This window comes from Osmerus eperlanus, chromosome 10 (assembly GCF_963692335.1).
Source record: "Osmerus eperlanus chromosome 10, fOsmEpe2.1, whole genome shotgun sequence".
Taxonomy (NCBI): Eukaryota; Metazoa; Chordata; class Actinopteri; order Osmeriformes; family Osmeridae; genus Osmerus; species Osmerus eperlanus.
Genome location: NC_085027.1, coordinates 8,531,028 through 8,557,526, shown reverse-complemented (window position 1 = coordinate 8,557,526; position 26,499 = coordinate 8,531,028). Strand labels below are relative to the sequence as shown.

The 26,499-nt window shown below is 49.4% G+C and overlaps 1 protein-coding gene across 1 annotated transcript in view; it reads left to right on the top strand.

Moving 5' to 3' along the window:
• igdcc3 (immunoglobulin superfamily, DCC subclass, member 3) overlaps positions 1-20,237 on the top strand; it is a 31,873-nt gene extending 11,636 nt beyond the window's left edge. Inside the window, exons 3-14 of the mRNA XM_062472015.1 lie at positions 6,093-6,237; positions 6,590-6,720; positions 6,843-6,980; positions 7,471-7,629; positions 8,986-9,151; positions 14,913-15,160; positions 15,898-16,062; positions 16,417-16,605; positions 16,713-16,817; positions 16,956-17,091; positions 17,213-17,432; positions 17,618-20,237. Of these exons, the coding sequence (XP_062327999.1) occupies positions 6,093-6,237; positions 6,590-6,720; positions 6,843-6,980; positions 7,471-7,629; positions 8,986-9,151; positions 14,913-15,160; positions 15,898-16,062; positions 16,417-16,605; positions 16,713-16,817; positions 16,956-17,091; positions 17,213-17,432; positions 17,618-17,746 (1,931 nt within the window). The 3' untranslated portion in view covers positions 17,747-20,237. The remainder of the gene's footprint in view (positions 1-6,092; positions 6,238-6,589; positions 6,721-6,842; positions 6,981-7,470; positions 7,630-8,985; positions 9,152-14,912; positions 15,161-15,897; positions 16,063-16,416; positions 16,606-16,712; positions 16,818-16,955; positions 17,092-17,212; positions 17,433-17,617) is intronic.
• Positions 20,238-26,499: the final 6,262 nt, after the last annotated feature.

Below are 26,499 nucleotides of genomic sequence, written 5' to 3'. Positions count from 1 at the left end.
GAGGGAGGGAGGGAGGGAGGGAGGGAAGGAAGGAAGGAGGGAAGGAAGGAAGGAAGGAAGGAAGGAGGGAGGGAAGGAGGAAGGGAGGGAAGGAGGGAGGGAGGGAGGGAGGGAGGGAGGGAGGGAAGGAGGGAGGGAGGGAGGGAAGGAAGGAGGGAAGGAGGGAAGGAGGGAGGGAGGGAGGGAGGGAGGGAGGGAGGGAAGGAAGGAAGGAAGGAGGGAGGGAGGGAAGGAAGGAAGGAGGGAGGGAGGGAGGGAGGGAGGGAGGGAGGGAGGGAAGGAAGGAAGGAAGGAGGGAGGGAAGGAAGGAAGGAAGGAGGGAGGGAGGGAGGGAGGGAGGGAGGGAAGGAAGGAGGGAGGGAGGGAAGGAGGGAGGGAGGGAGGGAGGGAGGGAGGGAAGGAAGGAAGGAAGGAGGGAGGGAAGGAGGGAGGGAGGGAGGGAGGGAGGGAGGGAGGGAAGGAGGGAGGGAGGGAGGGAGGAGGGAGGGAAGGAAGGAAGGAGGGAGGGAGGGAGGGAAGGAGGGAGGGAGGGAGGGAAGGAGGGAGGGAGGGAAGGAGGGAGGGAGGGAGGGAGGGAGGGAAGGAGGGAGGGAGGGAGGGAAGGAGGGAGGGAGGGAGGGAGGGAGGGAGGGAAGGAGGGAGGGAAGGAGGGAGGGAGGGAGGGAGGGAGGGAGGGAAGGAGGGAGGGAGGGAGGGAGGGAGGGAGGGAGGGAGGGAGGGAAGGAAGGAGGGAGGGAGGGAGGGAGGGAGGGAAGGAAGGAAGGAGGGAGGGAAGGAGGGAGGGAGGGAGGGAAGGAGGGAAGGAGGGAAGGAGGGAGGGAGGGAGGGAGGGAAGGAAGGAGGGAGGGAGGGAGGGAAGGAGGGAAGGAGGGAGGGAGGGAGGGAGGGAGGGAAGGAAGGAAGGAGGGAGGGAGGGAGGGAGGGAGGGAAGGAGGGAGGGAGGGAGGGAGGGAGGGAAGGAAGGAAGGAGGGAGGGAGGGAGGGAGGGAGGGAGGGAAGGAAGGAGGGAGGGAGGGAAGGAAGGAAGGAGGGAGGGAGGGAGGGAGGGAGGGAGGGAGGGAGGGAGGGAGGGAAGGAAGGAGGGAGGGAGGGAGGGAAGGAAGGAGGGAGGGAACAGCTAAAAAGCCTGAGGAGAAGATATAACATGGCCGCACTGTTACACCACTCTCTCTGTCTCTCTCTACCTCCCTTTCTCCCTCCTCTCTCTCCATCAGAGTCCTCCTATATTGCTCTGTGCCTCAGGGATAGTGTGTGTGTGCGCGCGTGTGTGTGAGAGAGTGTGTGTAAATAGGGAGTCTGTGCTCTCTGTGTCATGTATCTTATGGATGCCCATGGCCTTCCAGCACTGACGCATGTCTGCCATATGTCTTTTGGCTTTTTATAATCCCTCTCATCTCTTCTCCTCTACACCTAGCTGCCAAAATGTAACCAAACAAAGAAACGATGATGATATCGTATAAGGCCCATCCTCCCTTCCATCCCTTCCTCCTTCCCCCCCTCTTTCCTTTTCCCTCCCTCCTCTCTGGAACCCCTTGCTACCTATCAGTCTTATATTCCCTTTGCCCCCCTGCAAGCGCAGTTCTCTCTATCTCTCTCTCTTTCTCTCACACACACATACAAAGACACACACACACACACTCACACGTGATGCCACTGTGTTGCCCTAGATTGTGATTAATGGACGCAATTCAGCCTGAAAAATTCCCTTGAGTGTGTGCCAGTTGGCTTACACTGAGAAGAAACTCATTACTGCTGTCAGAGTTGACAGAGCAAGGAGCGGCCTCTCTCTCTCTGTGTGTCTGTCTGTGTGTGTGTGTTTGTGTGTGTGTGTGTGTGTGTGGGTGGGTGGCATCTATGTTTGATAGCATGTATACGTGAATGCACCATCATGTCCAGAGCATGTTCATGTGAATGAGCGCATGTGTACTATGCAGTGTGTGTGTAAGGGAGAAAGAAAGAGAAGAGGAGAGAGAAGGTCACCCCAGGTGTGAACGGCAACCTGACACACACACACATACATCTCTCATGTTGTTGTATGAGCTGCTACTATGAGCCTCCAGCCTTAACCCCTAGCCTTCAATCTCCAGCCTCCAACTCCCAGCCTCTAACCTTCACTACCTCTGTGCGCTGTAGTCCCTGGCTGGCTGGTTGGCTGGCTGGCTGGCCTGTCTACCTATCTGTTGAATATAAAGGGACCATGAGGGAGGTTTTGTTGTGCCTTTTGCGGAAGAGGCCATTTTGGGGCTAGAGGCTGTCTCTGTTTCAGTGACAGTGACACATGGCCGCTGCCCACTTGGGAGACCCTCCCCTCTGACGCACACCATTGTGCATCTTTGTGTATGTGTCTGTATATACTTGTGTGTATGTGTATGCATGTGTGTGGAAGTGATTTACACCCACATTTGGGGGTGTCAGTAATGCGTGTCTGTGAGGTGCAGTGGAGCGGACTGCACCGACACGCCCAGAGCCTTTCAGACCGACCCGGGAGAGCCAGATGTGGATGATCCATTACCACCCCGGCCATCCCCGACCCAAGTCTCCATCCCTGGCACGGTCCTGCTTCTCTGTCTGGGCCACTTTTACGGCTCTGTCCTTCTCTCTCTCTCTGCTCCGTCTGTCTCACTGTAAGTCCTTGATCTCATCTTGACAGACAGAAAGAGATACAGGAAGGAGAGAAAGAGGAGGAGGGAGGACTGTGAGATGGGGGGGGGGAAGTCTGTTTCAATACCTTGCAGCACTACAAAACCTAGTCTCATTAGAATTTGAAAGCCTGGTTAGAGACTGCATTGTGGCCATTCCATATTAATTAGATATGTAGCCCCTGGCAACAGTAGACTGCAGCAGACATGTATGACGGTCGCCACAACAACAATCAGGTGGAAATGATAATTTGTTTGATAGTGGCAGTCCATTGTCAGAAGAGTAGTGTGTGTGCGTGGGGGGGGGGGGGGGTGCAGACAGACAGGGACAAGAGTGAAACGGAGGAAGTGAGAGAGGGGCATGGTTGGTTGACTGAGGGGAGAAGGTGTGTGGGAAGACTGGCTGTTTTCAAGAAAGAAACAATATCAGTATGCAGATATGAAGGAGAACTTATGTTCAAACACAAATGCACTGATTATTGTTTACACAGTTACCAATAATTAATAATGTTTATAAATAATCACAGAAAATACAGTTCTCTCTGTTTTTCTCACTTCTATTCCATCCTCTCCTCCATCTTATCTGTGTCAGTCATTTACATAATCTCTTAATTGCCAGCATCTGCTGTGTTTTATTGGGCCCCTCGCTAATTAGGCTGCTTGGAGGAGGGGCTATGGATCAGGGGCGGGGCTAGGCCCGGGGGGCAGGGACAGGGGGAGAGGGTTGGTGTTATCTCAGTTCCCTGTAATGAAAATCGACAGAGCACTGTGGTGTGATTGGCTGTAGCTTCCAGTGTGATGGAGATTGATGTGTAGTGTGAAAGGCAGGAACGAGGGAAAGACTGACGAAGTAGTCAGAGTTTACTATAGAACTTGTCTTCCCCCTGTGTATACACACGCAAATACAGATACACACACCAAGTAATAATACACTTACCAGTCCAGGAAGAAGATGGAGGGAGGGAGGGAGGGAGGGAGGGAGGGAAGAATAAAGGGACAGAGGTGTGGGGGTGGGCGGGGGGAGCTATTCCAGGACGGCTGTTTAAAGGATGTAAGTGCAGTCTCTCTCAGGTGGAACAGCCTCTTACATCACTGCCGTTATTTATGGATCTCATCTCTACACACACACATACACACTCACAGTTCCATTTAGCAATTCTGTTATTTATAGAGTTCATCTCTGCTCTGCTGACTTCAACCACGCTGGTCTGTGATAGGACAACATCAAGTGATGTCACCAGCGTGGGGAGGCAGGCTTCTAGTCACACCACCACCAGAACAGAGGGGGACTGTCCTCCTATTCTGACCTGCAGCTCCATATAGTCACACGATACCCCCCCCCCCCCCCCCCCCCACACACACACACACTCAGTTAGGATGCAGGATGAATGTGTGGGTCAGTGTATGTGCATGAGGAGGACATTTTCAGGTCACGTCTGACATTGAGCATGTTCTGTGTCATAAAACTTCTGTGGTGCTAGTTTCAGGTTGTGTGTGTGTATGTTTTTGTGTGTGTGTGTAAGGGAGTCCCTGGGGCAGATGAAATGAGCTGCTTGACCCTTCTCCGCAGCTGGCTGGTATTAGTGTGTGTGTGTGTGTGTGTGTGTGTGTGTGTGTGTGTGTGTGTGTGTGTGTGTGTGTGTGTGTGTGTGTGTGTGTGTGTGTGTGTGTGTGTGCGTGTGTGTGTGTGTGTGTGTGTGTATGTGTGCATGTAGGTGGTAGGTGTGTGTGTGGTAGGGGTCCTTGTTTCCATATGAGGAGTATTATAATTTGTGGCTTGATGTTGAGGATGCTTCAGTCTCTAGATACTCCTACTATGCAGCCAGGAACTCTGGTGCTCAGGTCCCTGGTTTTTACGGCCTCAGTCACAAAGTCTTATTGCTGAAGCTGTGTCTGCCTTTCTTGCCCCCGCTGTCTTCATCATTGCTCTCACATCCTCCACGTGCATCTTTGGTTTGTGTCCTTTCGAAGGGATCGTTGCTGGGTGACATAATCTCCTGCTGGGCTCATTTAACATTGTTTATAGTATTTACAGTCACTCTGTCAGGTCTTAAGTATGACCTAACACAGTATATAATGTATCTTGAAAATGGTCTTTGATCGCGTGTGTGTGCATGCAAACTGACCACCTCTCCGACCCACTACAACTTCAACCTAAATCACCAGGTTCATTTCCTGTCCAGCTCGTGTCACATCCTCTACGATCATACTCCCACTGTGATTGCCACTGTGAAACCAGCTGCATCAACCCTTCACACCTCTTTCTTTTTTCTCTCCTTCTTTCTTCCTCTCCCCTTTCTCTACCCCCTGCTTTCCCTCCCTACCTCCACCATCCACATAATTATATCGGCTTGATTTGCCCCCCCAGGGTGCTGCGGCACAGCGAGCAGGAGTGGTGTTTCTGAACACTCGGGGAGGAATAATAAAACAGGAAATGAAGGGGTCTGCTGCTGGCACACTCACATTTATCTCTGATCACTCCTGCCCGTGTGACTGTGTGTGCGCGCCGTGGGCAGGCTTGCAGGCCTCTGTGGGCCTCTCATGTTTTATTCAGGAGGTTTGAGGGCAGGGGTCTGTCGGGGGGAGGGGTCTGCGGACACACACACCCTCACTGATCAGAGGACACCATGACAAGACCGAACAGAAACATACAGCTCTCTTCCTCTCTCTGCCTTTCCCTCTCTTCCTCTCTCCTGCTCTCCCTCTTGTTCTCTCTTCCTCTCTCTGCTGGTCCCTCTCTTCCTTTATTCTCTTCTTCCTCTCCTCCTCTCTCCTCCTGTCCTCCTCTTCTCTTCTGCTCCATTCATCCTGTGGTTCCTGTGGCTGGGTGCTCTGGTGGTGTGACAGCACTGAACAGGCTCCGCAAACAGATGTGTGTGGCTGTGTGTGTGTGTGGTTGTGTGTGGCTGTGTGTGCGTGTGTGTGTGCGTGCGTGCTGTGCCTGAGTACCCAGTGTTCCTCTTCACCGATTCTAGCATCAGCGTTAAGGAGGAGCCTTGAGAAGCTTGCTGGTTGTGTGTGTGTGTTTGTGTGTGTGAGCAAGAGACATTATCTCTTTATGTAGGTAGTAGGTAGCTAGTCCCAGATGGAGAGCCCTGGTTGGCCTCCTGAGAGCCTTAATTACCTCAGAAACAGACCCAGCTGTTTAACTCAGCTAGTCCTGCTGTTTAACCCTGCTAGTCCAACTGTTTAGCTAGTCCAACTGTTAAACCTAGCTGCTCCAGCCCAAACCTAGCTATGCCAGACTGTCTGTGGTGAACTGAATGGGCTTGACCAGGCTATGGTAGACTATCCGAGTTACTGTTCATCAGTGTTTCTGGAAATGATCAAGGTAAAAACATTAGCATGTTACAGCGGACTGGTTTTCTGGTTTTCATTCACTGCCAGTGTTTTATTGTTTTATTGATTCGGTATAAGATCTGTATAAGATTCTTCACTCCTTCTCCCCCCCAGCAATGGCAGACTTCCATGTGCAGCCACTGTCTGTGCATGCGGAGGAAGTGGGCATGGCCAGGTTCCAGTGCCAGATCCACGGTCTGCCAGAACCAGTTATCAGCTGGGAGAAAGATGGCCTTTCAGTGGACACCTCAGATGAGAGGTACTGACGCCCTCACCTGTATCTATGTACTGTACTGTACCTGGACTCCCTCACCTGTATCTATGTACTGTACTGTACCTGGACTCCCTCACCTGTATCTATGTACTGTACTGTACCTGGACTCCCTCACCTGTATCTATGTACTGTACTGTACCTGGACTCCCTCACCTGTATCTATGTACTGTACTGTACCTGGACTCCCTCACCTGTATCTATGTACTGTACTGTACCTGGACTCCCTCACCTGTATCTATGTACTGTACTGTACCTGGACTCCCTCACCTGTATCTATGTACTGTACTGTACTTGGAGTCCCACAGCTGTAGTTTCAGTCTTCCTCCTGCCCCCCCAGGTACACTCTCCTGCCCACAGGGGTGCTCCAGATCACCGGGGTCCAGCAGGGGGACAGCGGAGTGTTCTGCTGCGTGGCGCACAACAGTGCGGGGGTCAAACACAGTAATGGGGCGCGCCTCACTGTCTCAGGTACACAAACTCACAACCAGAGGATGGACTTGCTGAAATCTACATGCAGGTTGAAAAGATGCCATTCATCTGTTCCTCATGTGTCCTTCCCTCTCTCTGTGTTCTTCTTTCTCTCTTACCAGGCTCTCAGTCTTCTGTTTACAAAGATCCCATGATCCTCGTGGGTCCAGAGAACCTCACTCTCACTGTTCACCAAACCGCCATCTTGGAATGTGTTGCCACGGGTTACCCCCGTCCAATTGTGTCCTGGAGCAGGCTTGGTAAGACGAGACAGATCTGTGTGTGAGTGTGTGTGATGTGAGTGTGTGTGTGTATCATGCGTTGCCTCTGTACTGAATCCAGTAAACAGTGTGTATGTGTTACATGTGTGACATAAGCAACACCCCATTATTAATGCATGATGAAACACACAAACTGACACAAACACATTTTTCTTTACCGCCACTTTGCCGCTACCAATTTGCAATCTGATATCAGTTTTTCGGAGCTCTTATCTAATCAGATGAGCCGTTCAAAATGCAAATTGGGCCCAACCCCTCCCGCCACACACACATGCGCACACATGCACCCTGTAGAGAGGATAATCCTCGCTGATTGCCTGGATGAAATGCAAACATGCTGGTAGGGACTCCCTTGATTACATAAGGGAGGGAGACTGGGTTCTGCACATAATGAAGGGCACCGCTCCCCCTTACAAATCAGCCTGATCGCCTCGGATGCTAATATGTGTGTCTCTGTGTCCCCCCCCAGACGGTCGTCCTATCGGCGTAGAGGGCATCCAGGTGTTGGGGACAGGGAACCTGATGATCAGTGACGTGGGGGTGCAGCACTCTGGGGTGTACGTGTGCGCCGCCAACAAACCTGGCACCCGCGTCCGCAGGACGGCCCAGGGACGACTGGTGGTCCAAGGTGAGCAGCCCTGACCTTAGTCTGAACCTTTGACCCTAACCACTAAACTGTAATCCTGAGAGTCTTTTTCGCGGTGAGAAAGTATGGTGAGATCAATGGAATCGCTTGCTGCTACAGGAAGGGTGGGTACTCTGTACAAATCAAACAGACAAATCTGGGAGGTACTTGTGTGAATGTCACCAAGCAGGAAGAGTCCCTCCCATTCCTGATTAAATGGATCAGGAGGTCCACACTTAGCACAAGCCAATAGAAAACCCTGGCCTTTGGGCCCAGCCAATAAAATCATGCCCCTGTTCAATATTTAATTGAATTTTCCAGCCACCCACCTATCACCCTGCAGAGAAAGGTAACCCTAGCTGGCAATTAGAGTCAATGTGTCCATTTCTCTTATTGATTATTTAATATCTCTTATTGATCAGTGACAACTGAAAGAGTGAAACAGTCCAGTGCTTCATATGTACAGTCTGCATTACTGCAGCAAAGGGCATCTCCATGATACATGCAGAAGATTTATATGTGAAAGAAACCAGTTTGCAGTACGTGCAAAAGATAACTCTTGTCTGTGCAGCAGAAGAGAAGGAGAGGGAAAGGGCTGGTCCTTCCACTGCAGTAGTGAGGGCGGGGGGGGGGGGCGTGCGGGGGGGGGGGGGGGCGTGCGGGGGGGGGGGCGTGCGGGGGGGGGGGCAGAGAAAGAAGTAGGGAGAGAGAGAAATGCAGGGAGAGAGCGATGGAGAGGCTGAGTAGGGAATATATATAGACATGAAGAGGGAGGGAGCGATACATAACTATACAGTATATGTGCATATAGGCGAGAGAGAGAAGGAGAGGGAGGGGGTATTAAGGCGCAGGGAGGCGAGTAGGATGTGCTGTACTGTACAACATAGTTCATCTTCATCAGAGAAGGAGGAATAGAAGACCGAGAGGAGAGTTGTAGATGAGAAGCACAGGGAGAGAAGAAGAAAGCAAGACAGCAGAGAAAGGGCAGACTGGGAGGAGCTCCCAGCGTGCTGGCTGATGCCGTTTGATGCTATTAACAAACCTGACTTAAAGACGTCACTCAGTTTATCAAAGCATGAAACATTGTATTGACGTTTGGTAGTATGTGAGACATGAGACCAACTGATAATTAATGAGAGTTAAAGAGCCAGGGCCAGCAATTATATCCCTCTTTCCACACTGTGTCCACATGCTCTTAGTGCTGATGGGTTTTGCTGATCCCATGATGAATGGGATCAGCAGGGTCAGGGATGATGAGATCATGTGTGTTTAACGCCACACCAGCCAGGATCCCTTTTGAACTACCTGTCTGTCTGTCTGTCTGTCTCCGTCTGTCTGTCTCCGTCTGTCTGCCCCCAGCACCAGCAGAGTTTGTGCAGTCACCCCAGTCCATCTCGCGCCCGGTGGGCACCACAGCCATCTTTACGTGCCAGGCCCAGGGGGAGCCTGAACCCCAGCTCACCTGGCTGAGGAACGGAGAGGTGCTGGAGCCTGGAGGACACGTCAAACTGAGGAACAACAATAGGTCAGCTGCGGCCTACATGGGCCGTGTTCGTGTGTCTGTGTGTCTATGTATGGAGTGTTAGTATATGGTGTAAGGGTCTTATAGGGTATTTCTGGAAGTTGGAAAACCTACATGAAACCTTTCTGGCATACGTATGTGACAGCGTGTGTGTGTGTTGGTGTGTCCCACAAAGAGAGAGTAGTTCAAATGAAGTGAATCAATTTCATATGCAGTGGAAAATCAATAAAGTGAGTCTAGTTTAGAAGACAATGGATAGGTTGGGTACATGGAAGGAGCAGAGAGGTGGAGACTCCCTCATCCCTCACTCTCTCTCTCTCTCTCTCTCTCTCTCTCTCTCTCTCTCTCTCTCTCTCTCTCTCTCTCTCTCTCTCTCTCTCTCTCTCTCTCTCTCTCTCTCTCTCTCTCTCTCTCTCTCTCTCTCTTCCACTCAGTCTGCTAGTATGCTGCTGACCCTGTATTAGTCATTCTATTCACTGATGAACTCTGCTACAGTACTGTGCTGTGGTAGGCATTGTTGTCTGAAGAGAAAGGGATAGAGGGTACTAAAGAGAGATAAATTAAAGGTACAGGGTTGAAAGGAGGTGGGCTGTATAAAGGTGAGCTATATGGAGAGAGAAAGATGGAGGGAGAGATGGAGGCGAAAGCAGAGAGAAAGGTATGTTCAGAGGATGTAGAGAGATATAGGTAGAGAGAGGGGGATGTGGAGGAGGTACTCTGACATCACTATGTATGCATGGAAACCTGTTCATGCATCACGTCTCCTGGCCTATGATTGGTTTAAGACTGGAGCCACCTCCCCACATCAGCCATTAGCTAATTGGCTCATAAACTCAGCTACAGCAGTCTGACCAGGAAATGCTTTCAACCCGACTAGTACATCCTGTCACACTGGTGTGTGTGTGTCCATACTGTTGGATAAGTGTGTGTGTCTGTGTTTCAATTTGGTGTGTGTGGGTGAGAGGCATTACAATTCTAATTCATTATAGTAGCACATTAACTGGTCCATCTCATCCACAATTTCATTGTATCCTACTCACACACACACACACACACACTAATGGCGGTGTAACAAAGAACAGCTTAATCCTACTACGTTCCAGTCTGGGTCATGTAGTACTGCCTCTCAAACACAGCACAGAAATGCTAATGTTATTAGTTTAATACTTAGGATAATATTATTATTTTATTGATAATGCTAATGCTATAATTTGTATGCTGTAGATGGCAATACATCCAGCAGACACACACTTAATAGATAGAGTATGGAGTGTGGTATGTGTGTGGTAGTGTGGTATGTGTGTGGTAGAGTGTGGTATGTGTGTGGTAGAGTGTGGTATGTGTTTGGTAGAGTGTGGTATGTGTGTGGTACATTGTGATATGTGTGGTAGAGTGTGGTATGTGTGTGGTAGAGTGTGGTATGTGTGGTATGTAAGTAAGTAAGACTTTATTTATATAGCACATTTCATACAAGAATTGTAGCTCAAGGTGCTTTACATAAAATCAATAAAAACTATAATACAAGTGATAAAAGTAATAATTAAATAGCAAATTATAAAAACAATAATATAACTAATAAAAGTAGTAAAACCCTTCTGAGATAAAATTACTTAAATGCTTCGGTAAAAAGGTAGGTTTTAAGCTGTCTTTTAAAAATGTCTAGCGTATTTGCTTCCCTAATATTTATGGGTAATTTGTTCCATAGTTTTGGGGCGTAATTGACAAAGGCGGTGTGTGGTAGAGTGTGGTATGTGTGTGGTAGAGTGTGGTAGAGTGGTATGTGTGTGGTAGAGTGTGGTATGTGTCTGGTAGAGTGTGGTATGTGTGTGGTCGAGTGTGGTATGTGTGTGGTAGAGTGTGGTATGTGTGTGGTAGAGTGTGGTCGAGTGTGGTATGTGTGTGGTAGAGTGTGGTATGTGTGGTATGTAAGTAAGTAAGACTTTATTTATATAGCACATTTCATACAAGAATTGTAGCTCAAGGTGCTTTACATAAAATCAATAAAAACTATAATACAAGTGATAAAAGTAATAATTAAATAGCAAATTATAAAAACAATAATATAACTAATAAAAGTAGTAAAACCCTTCTGAGATAAAATTACTTAAATGCTTCGGTAAAAAGGTAGGTTTTAAGCTGTCTTTTAAAAATGTCTAGCGTATTTGCTTCCCTAATATTTATGGGTAATTTGTTCCATAGTTTTGGGGCGTAATTGACAAAGGCGGTGTGTGGTAGAGTGTGGTATGTGTGTGGTAGAGTGTGGTAGAGTGGTATGTGTGTGGTAGTGTGTGGTATGTGTCTGGTAGAGTGTGGTATGTGTGTGGTAGAGTGTGGTCGAGTGTGGTATGTGTGTGGTAGAGTGTGGTATGTGTGTGGTAGAGTGTGGTCGAGTGTGGTATGTGTGTGGTAGAGTGTGGTATGTGTGTGGTAGAGTGTGGTCGAGTGTGGTATGTGTGTGGTAGAGTGTGGTATGTGTGTGGTAGTGTTGTAGAGTGTGGTATGTGTGTGGTAGAGTGTGGTATGTGTGGTAGAGTGTGGTATGTGTGTGGTAGAGTGTGGTATGTGTGGTAGAGTGTGTTATGTGTGTGGTAGAGTGTGGTATGTGTGTGGTAGTGTTGTAGAGTGTGGTATGTGTGTGGTAGAGTGTGGTATGTGTGGTAGAGTGTGATATGTGTGGTAGAGTGTGGTATGTGTGTGGTAGAGTGTGGTATGTGTGGTAGAGTGTGGTATGTGTGTGGTAGAGTGTGGTATGTGTGGTAGAGTGTGGTATGTGTGTGGTAGAGTGTGGTATGTGTGTGGTAGTGTTGTAGAGTGTGGTATGTGTGTGGTAGAGTGTGGTATGTGTGGTAGAGTGTGATATGTGTGGTAGAGTGTGGTATGTGTGTGGTAGAGTGTGGTATGTGTGTGGTAGAGTGTGGTATGTGTGTGGTAGAGTGTGGTATGTGCAGATATGTGTGTGTGATGCTTAGGCTCCTGCAGCACCATTTTCCCTCCAGGGATCTCTATTCTTGTTGACCTTCAGAGACCATCGAACAGGAGAGGGTACCAGTTGTTCCACACACACACACGCACACACACACACACACACAAACAAACAAACAAACAAACATACACACACATTTCACAGGATATGTTAGAAAACGAACACAAACACATACACAAAGTTTAGCTCACCAGTACACATAATGAATGGCATGCATACAAATATGATTAAACATGCTAATATTCACATACCCACGCCCGTTTTGGGCCACATAGACACACACACTTTACTCAACCTCTACTCACACACAATCTACCCTGCGTACACATACACACTCTCTCACAATCTCTCTTCCTCACTCTTCCTCTCTCTCTCTCTCTCTCTCTCTCTCTCTCTCTCTCTCTCTCTCTCTCTCTCTCTCTCTCTCTCTCTCTCTCTCTCTCTCTCTCTCTCTCTCTCTCACACACGCACACACACACACACGCTTGCTTCCTGGGAGTTTGTTAATGGTGAACCTGGCCATAACATGACCCTATAGCTGGCTAATTATCAACCACAGGCACTACAACACACACACACACACTCGCACACACTTCAACATTCACACTTCCTCCTGGGTCAGTGTGTGTCAGAGACATCAGCAGCAGGAGCCTCAAACAGCTCCACTGTAGTAGCATCATGTTCATGTATCTCCTAGCAACTCTGTCCGAGCCTGCTGTACCGGCTAAGAGCACTGGGACTGCTGCCTCTCTGAAGCCCATGAGTTGGGCTGACTGGGTGGACATTCAACTCAATTCTATTCTACTTAAAGTAGAGCTTTCTCACTCTTTCTCTCACTCTTTCGCTCTCTGTTTTGTCCTCTACTTGTTTTTCCCCGCTCCCTCTGTCCTTCCCCTTCCCCCATTCCACAGCGAAGGGACCCAGGCCTTGGCCTTGACCCCTGACCCTGAAGCAATCAGTCATATCCCCCTTAGACCAGAGACAGCTCCTCCCCTCCCTCTCCTCCTCCTCTCCTTTTGTCTGCTCTCTCGCTCGTCTTCAGAGTGGTGTGAAACTAGAATGGCCTCCACAGCCTTTCATGGTGGTGCTCCGGCAAACATACTCACTCTCTCAAACACACACACACACACACAGCTTGTCGGGGCTATCCATCAATCGGTGAAGTGGTCTTGAACTGATGAGTAAACGATGCTGTCAAGCTGCCCTGTCCTGACTGAGAGAAGGCAGATGGCCCAAACACTGGCCTCTCCTCTGCTGCACAAAACCTTCTGTTGCCTCTCTCTCTTACACACCCATACACACACACACACACAAGCACGCACATACTCATTCTATCTCTTTACGAATCCTTTGTGCATTGGTGGTCCTTTTTACTGTTCTTGTGTCTGTCTGTTTGGCTGTGCTCCTCCTCTCTCAGTTCACTTTATTTCTCCTTTCATGTGTCCAATATGTGGAGATTTCAGAGGTTTTGCTAGCATTCAGTCAGCCAGAGAGCCAACCAAACACACCACCTAGCCAGCCAGTCAGTGTCTCCTGTCCCAGAACAGGCCCCTCATGAACCAGGCAGGAATGTGACCAGAGGGTGTGGAATTTCAGCCCCTCCAACAGCACACTTTGATGAGGAGGTGTGTGTGTGTTCACAATTGTGGGTTTACACTTTTTCTCTCCAAACAGAACCCTACATGCTACTGTTTGTGTACTTGTGTGTATGTGTGTGTGACCCGATATTGAATAAAGCTAGTGTACACAGAACTCAACCCACAGGGGAGAGGAGGAGAGGAGGGAAAGAGCAGAGGGAGAGAGGAGGGAGAGAGGAGGGAGAGAGCAGGGAGAGAGGAGGGAGAGAGGAGGGAGAGAGGAGGGAGAGAGCAGGGAGAGAGGAGGGAGAGAGGAGGGAGAGCGGAGGGAGAGAGGAGGGAGAGCGGAGGGAGAGAGCAGGGAGAGAGAAGGGAGAGAGGAGGGAGAGAGGAGGGAGAGCGGAGGGAGAGAGGAGGGAGAGCGGAGGGAGAGAGCAGGGAGAGAGGAGGGAGAGAGCAGGGAGAGAGGAGGGAGAGAGGAGGGAGAGCAGGGAGAGAGGAGGGAGAGCAGGGAGAGAGGAGGGAGAGCAGAGGGAGAGAGCAGGGAGAGAGGAGGGAGAGCGGAGGGAGAGAGGAGGGAGAGAGGAGAGAAATAAGGAGCAGACAGCCAGAGGGGCTGATGCATGTGATTTGTCCTCCCTGCAGGACTATTTGAAGAAGAGGCTTCATTATGTATTCAGCTCTAATAACATCCCCTTCCTCCCTCCATTACCCCATCCCCTCCAGTCCTTCTCCCTCTGCCCTTCCATCCCTCCGTCCTTTCTCCTCTGATTCATCAAATCAATCCATCTCTCCCTTTTCTCATATGACAATGGCAGAGAGAACATTGAAGGGGAAGAGAGAGAGAGAGGAACTGAGAAGACAAACTGAAAAAGGAAAACGGGGCGAGAAGGGAGTCTGTGTGTGTCTGTGTGTGCTTTTGTGACAGATGGCAGGTTTCACTGATGCAGATTGGCATCAGAAGCGGTGAAGAAACACACACACGCACACACTCACTGTCTCACTCTTTCTTTCACGGTCACTCACAGACACACACACTTGCAGTCACGGCAGCATGACTGTGAGGACACTCACAGTGCTGCCTTCCACTGTGCTCTCTCCCGGCTCACTGCTTTGAAGTTTAACCCTCCCTCTCCTCCTCTGTCTCCCCCCCCCCCTCAACTACCTTCTTCCTCTCCACCTTCCCCTCATCTTCCTGCCACAGCACGTTGACCATAAATGGAATTAGCCAGGATGACGAGGCAATCTACCAGTGCATTGCTGAGAACCGTGCTGGCTCTACCCAGGCTAGCGCCAGGCTGACGGTGCTGTGGACCGACGGGCTCCCCGGCTCCCCCAGCGAGGTGCAGGCTCATGCCCTGTCCCCCACCTCCATCCAGATCTCCTGGAGAGAACCCAACCAGAACACAGAGGACATCATTGGATACGTTCTGCATATACGCCGGTCCACAGGTGAGGAAAGTAGAGGAGGAGGGGAGGTGGAGGAGAGGAGGAGAGGTGGGGAGGAGGTGGCGAGAGAAGGAGGGAAGGAGGGGGGGGAAGGGAAAGGTACAGGGGGAAGGAGAGGAGGAAGAGGGGAGAGTAGGACACCTGTTTCTGCAGTCAGACAGGAAGAGAGCCGCTCTGCCTGTATTTCCTGCACGACCATAAAAGGAGTTTTTAATTGATAATTGAACGAGACTAAATTTTATAATACCATTTTAATGTTTATCTGCCTTGGGTGAGAAAGCTGCAGAATGTGTGTGGGTTGTGTTTGTGGGATGGGGGTTGTGAGTGTGAGTGTGTGTGTGTGTGAGAGCGGGTGGCAGTTCCCAGCCCAGCTGTTCTCTTTGCAGGACTATCAGATGGCTAATTAAAGGCCCCCAGGGCAACCAATAGGATCGCTTTAATTACCTTACTGAGACAGGCCGGCCAATAGGCTAGGGGATGGGGAGATAGTGGTTATGGCTGACTAAATCTGACTTAAGAGCCGTAACAATAATGGTCATAACAAAAACACAAAATGAAATTAAACCAGTGCTATAACCATAAACCTGTTGGCACGGAAACATATTGTAATTCTATTGTCTCTCTTTTTTCTTTCACCTTCCCCCCCCCTCCTCTCCCCCCCTCCCCCCCCCCCCCCCTCATGCTTTCATCCTCCCGTCTTCTGCTGCAATCCTCCCCATCCTGCCCCTATCCTCCCCCAGACCCAGTGGAAATGGAGTACCAGGAGGCGGTCTCCAAGGCAACGCTCCAGCAGGTGGTGGGAGATCTGGATCCTTCCACCAGCTATGTGTTCTACGTCAAAGCCTACACGTCCCGTGGAGCCAGCAAGCCCTCCAGCGCCGTCACACACAGCACCCTGGGGGAGGGTGAGGCCACGCACAAACATGCTCACACACATACTGACCGCGGGCCTCATTTGGAAAGTGTGCGTACGGCAAGTCAGCCTTTATGAAACACAACTTGGTCTTAGACTACGCACATTCCTACGCCAGCTTCAGACCATGCGTACGCACATTCTGAAGAGAAAAAAACCTTTGTGTGGAATTATGACAAAATCAGTAAAAAAATATATATATATATTTAGGCCCTTTATTCCATGAATGGTACATTATGAATTTTCCTTTCCTAAACAGGCCAGTTATAGTATGACATATACACCAGGTCTCACATGGCAAACTTTTGGGTTTAGTCAAACTAAGTGTGTGTGTGTGTGTGTGCAGTGCCTGCCCCGCCATCTCTCTTCACCAGAGTGGTGAGTAGCAGTGTGGTTCAGGCAGTCTGGGAGCCATCCAATAAGATGGGGCCTCACCAGGGCTTCCGGCTTTTCTATAGGAGGGCTCACACACCTATCTTCACTGGACCAATCACCTTCCCCCGCAATGCAACCCACTACAACATCAGTAATCTAGGTGAGCCCAGGAAGCATACAGTCAGCATCATATGTATAATATCAACCTTATATTGTATAACCATCTAGAGCAGTCTTAATACCCCCCCCCCCCATCCCACCCTCCAGATCCAGCACTTGTCTATGAGATCAAGCTGCTGGCGTTTAATCACCATGGAGACGGCAATGCCACTGTGCGCTTCGTATCTCTCAGGGAGGCTGTGGAGAAATCAGGTGGGAGGCACTCACACTCACACACACACACCACACATTATCCCCCCCATCAACCACACCATACACACACAAACACTTACACACACCCCACACACACATACACACATTCTCTGACTGACTAGCTGTGTGTGTCTTCAGTCCTGAACACGCCGTGTGACTGTGTGAAGGATGACCAGAGTAAGTCCTCCACCACTGGCATCATCATCGGCATCCACATTGGTGTCACCTGCATCATCTTCTGTGTCCTCTTCCTGCTCTTCAGCTACCGCGGCAGGTAGGCAGTGGACCAAACGATGCTGCTATGTGTGGGGGAAATGTAACAATCTGTGTATCTGTGTGTGTGTGTGTGTGTGTGTGTGTGTAAAATCTCACAATGTGTGTGTGTGTTTTCCCAGGTTGGTGATGTGTAAGACGGTGCAGGCAACACCCCAGACCGTGCGTCACTTGGGAGAATCCTCCTCCTCCTCCCAGGGTGCACCTGGGCTAAACGGGGCCACCAGGGGTGTTGCCGAGGGCAATGGCAGCGTAGCCAATAAAAGAAGGGGGGACACTAATGAGTTGGAGAGACTCTTCTCAGGCCCCTCCCACTGTGGAGAGAGACCTGAAACACACATGGTGAGTAGAGAGACACACTCACTCACTCACTCACACACACACACACACACAAACAAACAGATTAAGTTTTAAATAGAAGCACAAACAAACACTTTGAGAAGAAGGTAGACATGCAAGATTGAAATAGGAGACTAAGAACTTCAGAGGAAAGAACTGTGTGTGTGTATGTGTGTGTTTGTTCCCAGCTGGACAACTCCCTGGTATCCTGTGTGCTGAACGACACCCAGGTGTCATCTCTGCCGCTGGATGGCTTCTGCCTGGAGGGAGAGGCTGAGACGCAGTTCCAGCAGCCACCAACAGGGGGCCAATGCTGAGAGGCCACACCTTGGGGTGGACTGCCCTCAAAGGGAGACCCTGTTCCCTTGGGAAGGCTCTGCCCCCTCCTGTGCCCCTAAAGACTGTTGTCCTTCACTCAGGTCTACAGCTGTTTCCTTTCATAGTAGTTGTACTTTTTTTTGCAGAGATTTGTATTATTGGTAAGTCAAGTAAGTAGGTCCAGGATTGGAGGACCAATCCTGGGCATGTCCACAACCCAGGACCACGGTGATGGACATCTTGGCGGACCAATGAAAGTGTTTCTTCCTGTTTCTGTTGGTTTGGTACTTTCTGGTTTGTGGCGACCGGCAGCACACAGAACACAGGCCTGGAACGTCCAGTTCGTCCCACTGGACTTATTTTTTTTATATCACTCTATCTCCTTAAGTGGTTATGAGTTCTGGTCTTATTTGTACTTCCTGTGTGGATGTCCTACCAGTGACTCCGCCTGTACCGTCTGAAGACTGGCTCTTCTCCCAGGGATTGGGCGTGTCTGCGTCCTCTGTCTCAGGACTTTGTGTTTCCGTGACACCAGTGTATTTTTTTTTTTTATGAGTTGTCAGCCTTCACACAGGCACTGGGCTCCACGAACCTCAACTAAAACCTACCTCAGCCGGAATGAATGTGTGGCGGTCCCTTAGTGTTCCGTTATTGTTACGAACTCGGAACGATGAATGACCGCGCGCCGTCCTACCTCAGCTGTCACCGTCGCTCGCCCGCTTCACAGAGAGCGCCAAACAAAAAGTTGTTCAAAATAAAGAAGAGTAAGTCCAACGTAAAGCACTTCCAAACGCTTAAATGTTCTACCTCAAGAGAAAACATGTTATTATTATTATTATTGTTGTTGTTGTTGTTGTTGTTGTTTTTTTCCATAATATAATGATGTTTCTGCCGTAAGACTGCCACCAAGGGTGGTCAGAACTCTCTGCTGTTGGACGAGAACAACAGCACTCCACTCAGCTGGCCAATCACCACAATCCCCGCAGACTTTAGACTTAGATCTTTGATTTGTTTGCATACCATAGGAATAGTGTACATGTAGTTTTATTAAGTTTTTATTTGGATGTTTAGTTATTGCCTCTTGATTTCTAAGACTGTTGTGAACTGTAATGCTGATGACGATGTTCAGGACACACTTGTTCTTCAACTCACACCGGTACTTAAACTATTGCATGTGTATGTGTGTGGGGGTGTGTGTGTGTGTGTATGTGTGTGTGTGTGAGAGGAAATGTTTTAAGATGCATTAAGAGAAAACTAAGCACAAATGTAATTGCCTGACAGTCAACCACCTTATGGTCCAGAACATAGCAGAGATCAGGCCTGATGAGCAGAGCCCAGAATGATGCATCAGTACCTGTCTATAATTAACACACACCTCCATAGATGCTGCTGAACGCTAGATTTCTACCAGTCACTGCCCTCACCGTCCTTCTCCTCCCATTCTTCCCTCCCTTCCTCTCTCCTTCCTTCCTCCCTCTCTCCCTCCATCCAACTCTGTCCCACTCACATATAGAGCTCTGAAGCATGTTTCCACGGTAACCTACCTCAACCCAGATGTCCTGCTCTCAGGTTGAACCCACTTACATATTCACACACACATACAGTAAAATATCTCATCAGGGCCTTTTCCATCGTGCAGTATATGTTACAAAGACAGTTGTGTTGCATCATTAGTTGCTTAGTTCGTCATTGTTTATGAATGTAATGTTTCTTACAATATTGTTTTTCTTGAATTTGTTTATCACAATGGTTTTTTTACGTTTCGTTTTTCTTACTCCTAGCCTTGAGTGTCTTTGATACTGTGTGTGTTTAGTGGTGAAGACCTGCCCCCACCCCACCCAGATGCTGCTTCAGTAGCTGGTTGTAAATACAAAGCTGGATTTGCAGCTCAGCCTCAGGTGCCACTGTCATCTGCTGGGCCACACTCCACTCTGGTGCCAACCCCCAAGCCCCTGTGTGTCTGCTCCCAGACCAGCCCTGTGTCCATCACAGGGCCATGCTGCTGTGTGGGTTGGGGGGGGGGGGGTCTGTTTGGTGTTTGGTGCTCTTTAACTGTCTGTATATTACTAAGACTGTTGTGTGTCAACTCTGCAGTACTGTCTGGATGCACACAACATTCCAGAGAGGGGATTACCAGCGTCACTGTAGAGGCTGGCAGCTCCTTCTGTGTGTTATGCAGTACAGACACACATACATAAACAACCACATGCATACAGTCACAGACAGACTTACACACACAGTCACAGACACATAAATGCATACATTTCAAGCATACATTTGCTGTAACAAAGTTAATCTATCTTGTTGGATAACTTTCTAATTTTCTCATGCAAATATTGGTCGTGTTTATTAAAGCTGTATTGTATATTATGGTATGTTAAGTCAGAAGTGTTAGCAAATAATACTGGTAGTGGTGTAGCTGCCTGTGGTGCTGCCCCCTACATGTGCATGTAGGAACTGCCAGGGGCATATGTTTCCATGGCTGGTGCTTTTACATTTACATTTAGTCATTTAGCAGACGCTCTTATCCAGAGCGACTTACAGTAAGTACAGGGACATTCCCCCGAGGCAAGTAGGGTGAAGTGCCTTGCCCAAGTACACAATGTCAGTTGGCATGACCGGGAATCGAACTGGAAACCTTCGGATTACTAGCCCGACTCCCTCACCGCTCAGCCACCTGACTCCCTTTTACAAACCTAATCCAGGCTTTTCCTGTTTGTGGAGATTGAAAGGTATGTAACAGAGCTGGTCTGGTCAGACACCGTACACTAGATCAGACAGGACTTCAGGATGGGGAAGACGTCTGCAGGACCCGTCTCCTTCCTCTGCCCATGCCCCCTTCTCTGTAGAGCTTCCCTGGACCGACAGGCTTAGCGCTCAGGGCCAATCCCATCTCCGAGTGCATATGTATGTGTGTGTCAGTGTGTCCCACTGCAGGACACATTTGCTATGTGCTGTTCTTTGTTGGTGCATGTATACATGATGGTGGCCTTCATCTCCTTCATCTCCCCCTCCTCCTCCTCCCCCTCCCCCCCTCCTCTTCCTTTTTCTTCCCACGGTCATTCTTCTCCTGCTCCTTCTGCACCCATCCAGCTAGCTAGTGAGTGTGTTGTGTGTGGGGGGTGATAAACAGAACAGATAATCTGTAGTTAATCTGGGGAGTTTCTCACACGCTGAGCAGTAGAACACACACACACACGCCCACACACACACACACACACACACACACAAACAGGCCTTTGTTGAGAAGTGACCGTTATAGATGGCAGCACACCACAGGGCTGTTAACCACCACAGAGAGACATTAAACTGGGAATCTGGAAAGCAAACAACTTTGTTCTCTTGCTACAATGCATGTAACCGCCTACTGTGGGTTTAGTCCTTTGTAGAAGAGACACTTTTCTCTGTCTCTCTCCAAGGGACCGAAATACCCCTGACCCCAACACAGCTGAATACATCAGGTTGTAGATTGATGTATTTAACTGCTAAAACCAAATTATATTTTCAGATAGATGAAACCACTCATAGCTCATATGGTTATGAGCTATTCCAGAATGTGTGTCAGCATTTTAGATGGGTTTCCAACCCTTAACCATCCCTTTCTGTCGGTTTCATTCTTCGACCATCTTATCCTGGCCTGCTGCCCTACTCCCTCCTTCTATCTCTCCACTTCTCTCCCTCCCTCCACCTCTCTACTTCCCTCTCCTCCCACCCTCCCCCATCATCCTCTCTCCCCAAACCCTAGAGGAAGGAGCAGGCAGCCACAGTGTAGGATTCCGCATCACACACCTCAGCAGTCATGCATGTAACATGTAGCGTGTAACAGCATGTTTCGATGCTTCAGACCTGGCAGGGGCTCCGGTGATGCGCAGACGTCTCGCCCTCCGTCAGCAGCAACCATCTCCATCTGAGGGTTCTCCCTCTTCGCGTGATATCGATCACAGAGACTCGCTAGTAAAACGATGCTATTTCCACTAAACCTTCCGCCGTGCTCCCTAAGATGCACCAGACCGTGCTCGTTTGAACAACTACTCAACTAATTTATACTCTTGTCAAATTGTGAATTTATGTAAATGTAATTTATAGCATGTTTGAGATCAGTATTATATTTATACAGCCCAGTCTGTACTGATGGAATCCAGTGTATTTAAACGTAGATCAGAATGTTGTAGATCAGCCAGAGTACTGATCATGCACTCTGAGGAAGTGTTAGGGTATCTATATTGGGTTTTGTGACGTTAACACTGTGACCTGTAGCCAGATCGGGCTGATGTGGTTATCTCTGTGGTGCTGTAGAAGGCCCTATCTCACTGTGGATCAGTGTGTTTGATGGTGTGGTGTAAAGAGTTGTTAAACTTGTAGAGGCCTGTTGTTGGGAGGCCCCTGTACTGGCTGGCACCCCCGGCTGCTTGTCGGTGCTCCAGACTGGCATCTTGTCCCTGTGTGTCATTGTTGCTGTCAGGCAGAGTGGCTGGGACAGTATAGTGTGCCTGTGTCTACCATGTCATCCTGTGTCAAACATGTCATTAGATGATATCGTGTTGCCTGGACCCCCATCCCTGGTCCAGTCCAGTGCTGCCTCAAGGCCTTGTGTGGGGTTTGTAACCCCCCCCCTAATTAAAGACTGGATGTTTAATATGCATTAACCTCTGAGCTCCATCGTTTATAGCCCAGTGTTGGTGTCTGAGCTGTGCTGACACTAGCAGGCTGGAGGCTCAGCTCAACGTTTATTGAAATCCTCCTGAGATATGCACAGCTGCAGGTCTCTAATCCCAGCAACCCGCCTGTCCTGCCGCTGCCTGAGAAGGGGGGGGGGTGGGGGGGTCTCGGGCTGCTGCATCTCCCACATGTGACATGCTGTTTGTCCTTGTTCCAGTTCTGCAGTGTCTCTATAACAACAACAGTACCCATAAGTCACCCTCTCTGGGAGTTCCATGTTCCATTGTCGCTATGGCTGCCACTGCTACTGCTACTATGCAGGCTTAAACTCGCTGCAGGGTTAGACCAAGGTGCTAACCAAAACTAAATACCAAATACAGTGCCCTGCTTGTCGGAGGTCGAGCTGTTCTGTTAGAGGGGGGTGCTTGGTAAAGGGACAGAGAAGAAGAAATATACATAGAAATCTACACAGTGTCGCTCGGCTGTGTAAAGAATGAAGAGAGCACAAACCCAGAAAACTGAGCTCACAGCAGTCTGTCTGCCTGCCTGTCTGTCTGTATGCCTGTCTGTCTGCCTGTATGCCTGTCTGTCTGCCAGTCTGTCTGCCTGTCTGTCTGCCTGTCAGTCTGTCTGTATGCCTGTCTGTCTGTATGCCTGTCAGTCTGTCTGTATGCCTGTCTGTCTGCCTGTCTGTCAGTCTGTATGCCTGTCTGTATGTCTGTATGCCTGTCTGTCTGCCTGTCAGTCTGTCTGTATGCCTGTCTGTCAGTCTGTATGCCTGTCTGTATGTATGCCTGTCTGTCTGTATGCCTGTCTGTCTGCCTGTCTGTCTGTCTGCCTGTCTGTCTGTCGAGGTCAGTGCCTCTGTCAGTGTCCCACTATTAAATTCAGGTCTAAATGGTATTAAATGATTTAGAGCATTTCTTCTGATCATTTTGTCAGGGATCCCATCTGTGTATGTACGTGTGTATATAGCCCCTCAGATGTGGTGGTGTGTGTGTAAGACCTCAGACGTGGTGGTGTGTAGTGTAGGACCTCCGTAGTGATGAGAGGGTCCATCTCTACATATACATACATCCAGTAACAAATGTCGGGCCAAACCTGTCTGTAGAAAGAATAAACACTGTTTTTAGTGGTTTGTATTGTTTTAGGGTTCATTGTGCTACACTGATTACAGAAAAAAGACAACAACAATGATAATAAACTAGATCTAGTAATTAAGGATGACTCTGTGTTTTAATTATGCAAGTGTGTGAGAGAGAGAAAGAGAGAGTGAGTTTGTATGTGTACAGTTTGTGTGTATATGTGTGAGTTTGCCTGTATCTATGTGAGGATGTGTGTCTGTATGTGTCTGTATGTGTGCCTGGGGTGTGTGTGAGAGGGTGGGTTATTTGGTCTTTTATGCAACTGCATGTTTCAGGCAACTTGATTGTGCCACCATTCAGCTCACCGCATCTGTCACAAAGAACCATAGAACAATCACATCATGACATCTTATGCCCTACCCTGCAGGTCGTTTTAGGAGTATTGAACAGGGTGCTCAAGGTTCTGAATCAATGAGATGTTGAGCCAGCCCTTTGATCACTGCCGTGTGTGTGTTGGGGGGGGGGGGGGGGGGGAGCTGGGACGGAATGAGAGAGTGCAAAGAAGAGAGGGTGGAAAGGAGAGGCAGATGTCAAGTAAAAATGTGACCTTAACCCTGGCCTCAACTGTGTTTCTCTTTGCTACTTCCTTTCTGGCTGTGTTTGACCAAACAGCCACTTCTACTGCTGCCTACTCACATCACACCAGGCCACCTAGCTGTACTCCTTGATCTCATTTTTTTCCCTTTTACTTTGCCACTCTTTGCTTCTGGATCCTTTTGGGTATGTGTTTGTTTCTTGTGTGTGTACGTGTGTGTGTGTGTGTGTGTGTGTGTGTGGTTTATGTTTGTCCAGCACTGCTTTCTTCATTATCTGTACTGGTTGTAAATCAGTCCTCACAGGGAGCTGTGTTCACAGACATGTCGGCACACACATGCACACATACAAACACACACACAAGCAGGAGGGTAGACTAGCCATATAAACCTGTGAAACTCAATCCTTGACTGGGCCACCTCTACTGAGGCCCAGCACCCCCCTAGGCCCCTGCACCACCCTCCTCGAAACCCCCCCACTCCCACCCCAACAAGCTGGGAAAAGGGGACCCTAGTTTTCCCAAAGAGGGGGGTGCAGCTGTCTTTTGGCCTCTCACACCGCATGCCTTTTAGCAGCTCAAAGGGAGCAGCCAGGAGAAGGGGGGGGACATGCCTCCAGCCTCTGAAGTCAGTTTTTCTTCTGTGGTTTTTACTGCTTCCAGACTTCCCAGCCGTAACACTCGTCCCAGGTGATGTCCCTCCTCGTACCTCGCAAATTATCAAAACAGCCCTGTCAGTCCTGACACAGAATCTGTGTCTTTCTCTTCCTCCTCCCCTTCCTTTTGCCCCTCTCTACTCTTCTTTCCTCTTCCTTCTCCTGCTCCTCTTTCTCATTTCCTCCATTTTTAACAAAACAAATCTCTCTTAGTAATACCAGCCACTGGTCTCTCCTCCAGGACACAGGGCTGTGCTGGTCTCTCCTCCAGGAGGCAGGGCTGTGCTGGTCTCTCCTCCAGGACACAGGGCTGTGCTGGTCTCTCCTCCAGGAGGCAGGGCTGTGCTGGTCTCTCCTCCAGGACACAGGGCTGTGCTGGCATCTCCTCCAGGACACAGGGCTGTGCTGGTATCTCTTCCAGGAGGCAGGACTTTGAGAGTAGTACTATGAGCAGGACTGATGTGATTATTAACTGTGCTGAGGAACTGACTACTCCACTCCCAAAAAACATTTCTATAAATTTGCCAGAAATAATTCAGTGAAGGTGACCTTTCCTCCAGCACAGAGGGAACCACATCACATGTACAAATATGGAATAATATCTGTCACACACAAACACAGGCGCAATCTCTCTTTCTTTCTTATTCCTCCTCTTTTTATCTCACAAATGTTTTCTGCTGTATTAACACAAAGCCAAGCACAGTCAAATGCATGCACGCCCACACCTACACACACATGCATGCACGCCCACACCTACACACACACACGTACAATGTTATACCCTGGAGATAAAAAGGAAGAGAAGGGTGGGGGAGGGGTGTTGTCGTTCTGCAGTGATGTGTGAAGCTGGACAAAGAAAAGAGGGAGGGAGAGAGAGAGAGAGAGAGGATGGAGAGAGGTAGAAAGGGTGGAGGTAAAAAGGGAGGGATAGACGGCAGCATGGATAGAGGGACGCTGATGCAGGAAGGGACAGAAATGACAGCTACAAATGCAATCCTCCATGCCCTCCTCCCTTTCTCCTTCTCCTCCCCTTCTGCATCTCTCTCCATCCCTCCATCCCTTACCGTGTCCAACCCGCCCGGCCCCACCCTCTCCCGGGCTAGGATAGCTGAAAGGAGGAGAGAAGGATGAGAGGAGGAGGAAAGGGATGAAGGGATAGAGAGGGCGGCTGGTCCTTGGGGGAGTGTTCCTTTGTCCCCCCAGGAGAGGATAAACACACGTACAGACATGGCCTCAGCAGAAGCACCACAACATGTGACCATCATGGCCTCAGCAGAAACACCACAACATGTGACCATCATGGCCTCAGCAGAAACACCACAACATGTGATTATCTGTATGTCTGTGACTGACTGGGACGTCTGCAGTATTGATCTCCCTGTGGTCTAATCACAGTGCAGAGTGTCAAGGTCGCCTCTCTGTCTCTGTGTCTCCCTTTAAGAACCCAACTGATCTTCCAGCTAATGCATCTATACAGACGCCAACCACTTTCCCACTCCCTCTCTCTCTCTCCCTCCCGCTCTTTCTTTCTCTCTGCCTCTCACCCCCCACCCCCCACCCCCCACCCCCAACCCTCCAGTCACACAGAGACATATGGCAGCCCAGTGTGTAGTATTAATTAGCTTCAATGAAGGCGTGGCCACACAGGGACTTCAGACGTTGTCATGGTTGCTATGCAGATGCAGCAGCTCCCATGGTGGCATGCTGGGAAGGGACCAGGGCACTTGGGCCGGTAGGGTAAGGATGTTGATTTGATATAT